An 8,367-nucleotide genomic window follows, 5' to 3' on the forward strand; every position below is an offset into this window, starting at 1 on the left:
CACATAGTCCTACCATAGCTGTTGTCCTCGTCCTTGGTTCCATCGATGGTTCCATCAGCTTGCATCTGAAGGCAGAAGCCTGTGCGGCTGTACAGCCTCGTCACTATCCCCTTGAGCTGGGGCTCTGTGGAGACAACAGGGAAGAATGTGAGAACAGGAGGAGAGGGAAGAGAGGAGATATTGGACAAATACCAAGTCTATAGTCCAATTATACTAGCTCGTTTTCTACTGCTTCACACACAGTCAGTAGTAAAATACCAGAGGAACCTCAGGCATCCCATAGACATCACACTGTGGCACAAACCCAAAACAGTGTGATGGGTACCTGGGATAGTGGTGGCTGGCCATGCAATATCAAGCTCATTCATAGTTTCAAAAACAGGTAATCTACCTGTCTGGATGCTGTACACTGACACTGTACTTTGAATGTCATTCTTGTTAAGATGATAATATAATGCACAACAGAAGCATGGCAGTGTGAATACGTTGTGCACTTTTCCGATGATGACAGTGTCATGTGTTAGAGTGAGGTAATGAATTGATGAGTGCATGGACTTGCAGGATCACGACAGGTTGATGGATAGATAGTCAAATAATGTATTTCTTATACTATACCATCACAATTTGGACAAATGTGCCATTACTCTGAGGTCTTCAAATGTAAAATGGGAGAGGATGGAAGTGTTCGTGGTGTTCGAATTGTTGGTGATGATGATTATGATGATGACAGTTATTGTGTTATGTCGAGAAATCACACTCAAGAGCACACCTGGTCGACCTATTCTCTTCCGTTTCTTAGAGCCAAAGAGTTTGACGCGTGAGAACACGTTCAGCTTGCTCGGTTTCTCACAGGGTCCCCTGTCCCCTGCTTTGCAAATATTCGGACTGCTTGCGCAGCGGCAGGCATTCGCCTTCTCCCGCTCCCGCTCCCTCTTTTGCCGAATGAGGGAGCTGGCGATCGCAGCGGCCATCGCCAGTTTGGCGGTTTAGTGATGGCAAAACGTCCCAGAAGAAAATTATATTTTCACCACTCACCAAATAATGGATATTATCCAATGAAATCTAAGCAGTATTGTTTTTATGCAAACCAAATAATCCATTATATCCTTAAAGTGCGTAACAAAGTCATTATAGTTTTATTGTCACAGCTGGATAAAAATATACTGGATATTCCGAGCAGACAAACCTCCCACTGACACACACTGGTTTAATCAACGATGTTTCCACGTCAATTCAATGCCAATTCAATGCAATTGCGTTGAACCAAAATGGAATAGACGTTGAATCGACGTCTATGCCCAATGGGCTCGTGCGCCTTCAGCTGTGAATCAACAGCTAGCCTATCCAATTTATACATTCGATTTGTTGTTGATCACTGCAGCTTCTCGTGCGTGCACACCCGCTGTGATGCATCCATATCCACCCTCCGTGAGAAAAATGTAGTCCTCAAAATGATTTTTCAATCAATGAAACAACTCTTGTCATAGTTTTGTGTGTCATTAATGCAGCAACCGCAAGCAAATCCTCTCCTCAGGTTTGGAGCCAATGCCACATAACCTACAGTATGACTTACAGTAAAGGCTGTTAGCGCCACGTGGTACAACACTCATATATGTTAGGCTATGGCGAGAGAGAGAGGGAGCGAGAGGGGGAGGTCTTGCCTCATTTTGGTGCAGAGATTCCGCTACTATTCCTTCCACCTCTGCGATATGAATTGCGACATAGGAGTCTGAACAAAATGCATTAGGAGAAACTGCGGGCGCTTTTTGCAGGCATCTTCGTAACTGAATATCGGCACGAGACGCTGATGCAAAACACAGAAAGAAATCGTCGCATCATATAAATCCAGGGAGAACAGAATATCACTGATAGCACCCTATGGTCTCATGGCAAAAATAATCAAGGGAGGGAGGTGTTCCTAGATTAGTGCTTTCTGCTAAAACTAACTTGTTTTTCGGCAGATTAAGCTCATTCAGCTCCCCTGTCGCCTCTCCAATAGGGCTGCGGCCATGTAAAGTGAATCTGCATAATAGCCTATACGTTCGAGAGGCTTAAATTGGTGCTTTCCGAAGCGCTGAGAACATGAGCTCGGACTCAATAAAGGCTTTGGTGGGGGTCTTCATCTTGGGGTAACATCTGTCTTTTGCCTCTCTTGAGTCAGGTAACAACCACATCTGTCATCAGATTGAAATGCATTGACGTTTTGTTGTGGTGTCGGATTTGGCGGCATTTAGGCCTATCCTAAATTGAATTAATCTTTCATCCAATATAATAAAATAAGTACAAATAAAACGGCAATAACGTCAACGACATCAACAATAACAAATCGTTGATTTGAATATGATTTGACCTAAAAAAAAAAATGAAAGTTGATAGGGGATCAATGAGTGACGACTCCTAGTTTTATTTGGATTAATAATTAAAGCATAAGCAATACTATTTGTGATTGAAACTGAATGTGAAATAAACATTTACCCATAGATTTTTATAACTTTCCCCTATTATAACCGTTTTAGTATTTGGCTATAAAAGTATAGGTCTTGCTTCATTCGTGCTATAAATCTCGTTGTTTTGATTATCAGTTTCCTTTCCTTTGGTGTTCAATTGCCCTCTCTCTTTGGCCCTTTTGCTGAAGATATTGGCCAGATAATATATTCAATTGCGCCACCTGCATTTCATAAAGAATCACTCACACATTGCTAAACATTCTTGCAATCTCTTGTCAACAGTTAAAAATAACAACCGCAGAAACAACAACAACAGCTAAACTTTGAACAGTTCCATTTTGTTTACATAAAATATCGCAGGAAAGCAAACAAATGTATCAAATGTATCACTTATAACGTCAGCACATTGGACCGGGAGCGTCACTTAATTCAGCACCTTGGACAGGGAGCGTCATTTATAACTTCAGCACCTTGGACAGCGCAAAAGTACACTTCTATTTCTGTGAAACACCTATTAAATTATATTCGACAGGGAATGTCACTACATCAGCTCTTTGGACCGTAACCTTTAAGATCAACACCGGGTTTGGGGGACTACTTCAATCCATGCTCACGTGAGCATTAGGCGAGGGCATCAGTAGGCTTGGCCTAATATTTGATTGAATTGACCTGGGCCTCCTTCCAAAACAAAACGCCTTTTATCTATTTTATTTTAAAAACATAAAGATTAGTCTATCTTTTAATAATAAAATGTATTTAAATGAGCGCACCTGATGTTGATCTCCGGAGAGGGAAAGTCATGCTTCGCGGAGCCAAGGAGGAGCTCTGTGTTAATGTTTGAGCTCTTCCCGATATGCACACTGAAAGGGGAGAGGACTTTTCGAAGTTTAAACGGAGAATTCTCAAAGGCATTCCATCCATTAAATCCGTGCACGTGGTTCTGATAGGAGATCATTATAACGCATTAGTGGAAGGCCATTATGTCTTCAGGAATGCTCATTAATGATTTATCCCAAGGCATCGCTGATCCGCCAAAAACGTCCATTACTGGGCCACTGTAGCCTACGCTGATGTGCGGGAAGATAAGGGAACCCCTTTACAAACATCAAATAGCCTATAATGGCTTAGAAGTCTATTCTTTGTTATGGCAAATGTTCATTTTATTCACCCTGGCGTTAAAAATACTGTAAATGGCGAATGTTATGGACTGTGACATTGATGTCTTCATGGCTGAATTGATAAACATCCAATAGACCGCAGGTCTCCATTACATAGAATTCTCCTACAACATTAGTAAAACAGGCAAGGAAAGAAAACTGACGCAAAGCAATCCCCCACCCTTAAAGATTTGATCAGCAGCTAATAAGATACTGAAGTAATGAAGAAGAGTGTTCCTAGGCCTACTACGCTGGACGATTATATTAGCATCCATCCTGTTACGACCCCAAATAATCTGTTTAGACATGAAGATGTACGTCATCATGGTGAATCATAACGGTTTTGCATTCGAGAAATAAATCCAAATAAAATTAGCTTTTCAAGAATTAGATTAAAATCAGTCCTAATTAGTCCAGGGAGAAGGCTATTTAATATATAAACGACAATCTATATGACGCAGGCATATTATGACCCTGTCTATTATGAGGTAACGTTCTAAAGACTAACTGACCACTCTTACAAACATATAATCATTCCCACAGTCATTGGGAAAAGCTTCAAGGTAGAAACAATAGTCAGCTTCCAGAAACAATTTCCCATCATCTCATCTCAGGGCAGGGGCATTATTTACCAATCCAATTCCAATCCTTTAGTCTACATATTGTATTTGCAAGATAGGCTATGTCAGGGACACCAGCATCAAAGGGAAAGCTATGTTATGTGAAGCATGAGCATCACAAACTGATGGTAACTTCTCTCTGTTGAGTTGTCACTCTTTATACTTGAATGCTCTCCAGTAGATGGAGCCAAATGAAAGTTAAATAGGAGTGACCTCTACCCCTCCCTCATAAAGTGGTTCAGAGTAGGAGTACTGATCAAGGATCAGTTTTGCCTTTTTGATTAAGATTATATGGACAGGGGGAATCTGATCCGAGAAGCACCCAGACTCTGAGACGCTTTATGAATACAGACCCAGAGCTCTGAGAAGCTTTATGAATACAGACCCAGAGCTCTGAGAAGCTTTATGAATACAGACCCAGAGCTCTGAGAAGCTTTATGAATACAGACCCAGAGTTCTGAGAAGCTTTATGAATACAGACCCAGAGATCCGAGAAGCTTTATGAATACAGACCCAGAGCTCTGAGAAGCTTTATGAATACAGACCCAGAGCTCTGAGAAGCTTTATGAATACAGACCCAGAGCTCTGAGACGCTTTATGAATACAGACCCAGAGATCCGAGGAGCTTTATGAATACAGACCCAGAGCTCTGACAAGCTTTATGAATAAGGCCCCAGAGCTCTGAGAAGCTTTATGAATACAGACCAGAGATCCGAGAAGCTTTATGAATACAGACCCAGAGCTCTGAGAAGCTTTATGAATACAGACCCAGAGCTCTGAGAAGCTTTATGAATACAGACCCAGAGCTCTGAGAAGCTTTATGAATACAGACCCAGAGCTCTGAGAAGCTTTATGAATACAGACCCAGAGCTCTGAGAAGCTTTATGAATACAGACCCAGAGCTCTGAGAAGCTTTATGAATACAGACCCTGAGCTCTGAGAAGCTTTATGAATACAGACCCAGAGCTCTGAGAAGCTTTATGAATACAGACCCAGAGCTCTGAGAAGCTTTATGAATACAGACCCAGAGCTCTGACAAGCTTTATGAATAAGGCCCCAGAGCTCTGAGAAGCTTTATGAATACAGACCCAGAGCTCTGAGAAGCTTTATGAATACAGACCCAGAGCTCTGATAAGCTTTATGAATACAGACCCAGAGATCTGAGAAGCTTTATGAATACAGACCCAGAGATCTGAGACGCTTTATGAATACAGACCAGAGCTCTGAGAAGCTTTATGAATACAGACCAGAGCTCTGAGAAGCTTTATGAATAAGGGCCCAGAGCTCTGAGAAGCTTTATGAATACAGACCCAGAGCTCTGAGAAGCTTTATGAATACAGACCAAGAGCTCTGAGAAGCTTTATGAATACAGACCCAGAGCTCTGAGAAGCTTCATGAATAAGGGCCCAGAGCTCTGAGGGGCTTTATGAATACAGACCAGAGCTCTGAGAAGCTTTATGAATACAGACCCAGAGCTCTGAGGAGCTTTATGAATACAGACCCAGAGGTCTGAGAAGCATTATGAATACAGACCCAGAGCTCTGAGGAGCTTTATGAATACAGACCCAGAGGTCTGAGAAGCTTTATGAATACAGACCCAGAGCTCTGAGAAGCTTTATGAATACAGACCCAGAGCTCTGAGAAGCTTTATGAATACAGACCCAGAGCTCTGAGAAGCTTTATGAATAAGGCCCCAGAGCTCTGAGAAGCTTTATGAATAAGGGCCCAGAGCTCTGAGACGCTTTATTAATACGGGCCCAGATCTCTGAGACGCTTTATGAATACAGACCCAGAGCTCTGAGAAGCTTTATGAATACAGACCAGAGCTCTGACAAGCTTTATGAATACAGACCAGAGCTCTGAGAAGCTTTATGAATACAGACCAGAGCTCTGACAAGCTTTATGAATAAGGGCCAAGAGCTCTGAGACGCTTTATGAATAAGGGCCCAGAGCTCTGAGACGCTTTATTAATACGGGCCCAGATCTCTGAGACGCTTTATTAATACGGGCCCAGAGCTCTGAGACGCTTTATTAATACGGGCCCAGAGCTCTGAGATGCTTTATTAATACGGGCCCAGATCTCTGAGACACTTTATTAATACGGGCCCTGATCTCTGAGACGCTTTATTAATACGGGCCCAGATCTCTGAGACGCTTTATTAATACGGGCCCAGAGCTCTGAGACGCTTTATTAATACGGGCCCAGAGCTCTGAGAAGCTTTATTAATACGGGCCCAGATCTCTGAGAAGCTTTATTAATACGGGCCCTGATCTCTGAGAAGCTTTATTAATATGGGCCCAGATCTCTGAGAAGCTTTATTAATACGGGCCCTGATCTCTGAGAAGCTTTATTAATACGGGCCCAGATCTCTGAGAAGCTTTATTAATATGGGCCCAGATCTCTGAGACGCTTTATTAATACAGGCCCTGATCTCTGAGAAGCTTTATTAATACGGGCCCAGATCTCTGAGAAGCTTTATTAATACGGGCCCGGATCTCTGAGAAGCTTTATTAATACGGGCCCAGAGCTCTGCACACATTCATGTAATGTGTTACAAGACATCATCACTTAGTACTTCTCCCATGAAGGAAAAAAGCATTGAAGGTTTACTGTGCTGCATCCAGCACCATTGAGACACGGACATGCAGAAGAGAGACACCGACTCAGTTGTGAAATCCAAGGTGATTGTTGTGAAGCACTTGAGGGCAGGGCAGAAGGAATCAGAATCAAATCTGTTCTGGATGTTGGCAGTTTGTTGTGTCTAGCACGGGTCAACATCACATCAATAAAATCATCATCATCAGAAGCATATCTTTTTTTGTGTGTGGAGTGCAGATTGTGAATGCAGTTGTGGTAGAATCTTTGTGTTTGCAACATTCAGAATCAGATGCATTTCTGAAAGATTCGACCAAATACTGTACATGGCAATACTTCTTTTCACAGCCCATTCAGCTATATTGCACAAGCGCACACATGCATGTAAGAGTAATAAAACGGAGTAATGTACTCTGTATGCTGCAGTAATGGGGGGGCATGCAGGCTGGGGGTAGGGGATTCCACTGCTGTGAACGGGGACATAATAATCCTGGTGAATGACATCAAGATGTCATTCAAAGGAAATCCTGAATTCAAGCAAAACCCAAAGCCCTATATCAAAAAGCCAAACCAGATGCAAACATAACCTTTTTGTTGACAAACCTTCAGGAGATATTTCTCTTCCCATTCGGATGGCTTTCTTCAATCGACAGCAGAAGATTTTGTAACACGTATTATGGCAGGGGGACTCAATAATCACCACATCCACAGATGAGAAGCTAGAGTCCTGCAGCAACAGAACATAATCCAGGGTACTTAAGGCGACATCTCGCGCTGTGGTTATAGTAAAGCCTACCATAAAGTTAGTAGGAGTTAGATTGTGCACTACCAATACACATACTGTCCACGCAGTGAGAAACTGACACATTATTGATGTCTATAAGCCTCTCACCGGAGACAGCAGAATATCCTGCAAGATAAAGGAACAACACCAATATTAATTATCTCTTGCCTGAGCATCTTTCTTCTGAATGTAATGTACACCACTTGGACTGCAACATGTGAAGTGGCACTGCCAGTACTGAGGATGAGTGAGTGTGCTGCCAAGGCATGTGTCAATGGAGCTCCTGTCATGTGAAAGTTTACTAGCAGGGCCTGTGGGTAAGGATCATTGGACAGAGGGGTTTTAGTACAAATGCTGGGTGGGGGTTGGGTGGCCCAAAATTTAATTTAAATGTCCTCAATAAAAGCCTTGATTCCTCTCCTACATTTTGCTTTGTCTTTGAGATACAGGGCCTTCGGAATGTATTCAGACTCATTGACTTTTTCCACATTTTGTTACGTTACAGCGTTATTCAAAAATTGATTCAAATGTTTTTTCCCCCTCATCAATCTACAAACAATACCCCATAATGACAAAGCAAAAACAGGATTTTAGACATTATTGCTAATTCATAAAAAATGAAGTATCACATTTACATAAGTATTCAGACCCGTTACTCAGTACTTCGTTGAAGCACCTTTGACAGTGTATTAGGGGAGTTTCCCCCATTCTTCTCTGCAGATCCTTTCAAAATCTGTCAGGTTTAATGGGGATCGTCGCTGCA

General features: G+C 42.2%; 1 protein-coding gene across 2 annotated transcripts in view; it reads right to left on the reverse strand.

Moving 5' to 3' along the window:
- The window catches only part of LOC124007236 (fibroblast growth factor 13-like), a 14,400-nt gene extending 6,857 nt beyond the window's left edge, over positions 1–7,543 (reverse strand). The window contains exons 1-2 of one of the 2 annotated variants that reach the window (XM_046317653.1): positions 7,424–7,543; positions 14–124 (exon numbers count right to left, since the gene is read on the reverse strand). In XM_046317653.1, the coding sequence (XP_046173609.1) occupies positions 14–124; positions 7,424–7,448 (136 nt within the window). In that variant the 5' untranslated portion in view covers positions 7,449–7,543. Of the gene's footprint in view, positions 1–13; positions 125–769; positions 1,569–7,423 lie in introns of those variants that run through there. The other variant, XM_046317652.1, reaches the window with a different exon arrangement.
- Between the last annotated feature and the right edge of the window lie 824 nt (positions 7,544–8,367).

The sequence above is a fragment of the Oncorhynchus gorbuscha genome, linkage group LG20 (genome assembly GCF_021184085.1).
Source record: "Oncorhynchus gorbuscha isolate QuinsamMale2020 ecotype Even-year linkage group LG20, OgorEven_v1.0, whole genome shotgun sequence".
Taxonomy (NCBI): Eukaryota; Metazoa; Chordata; class Actinopteri; order Salmoniformes; family Salmonidae; genus Oncorhynchus; species Oncorhynchus gorbuscha.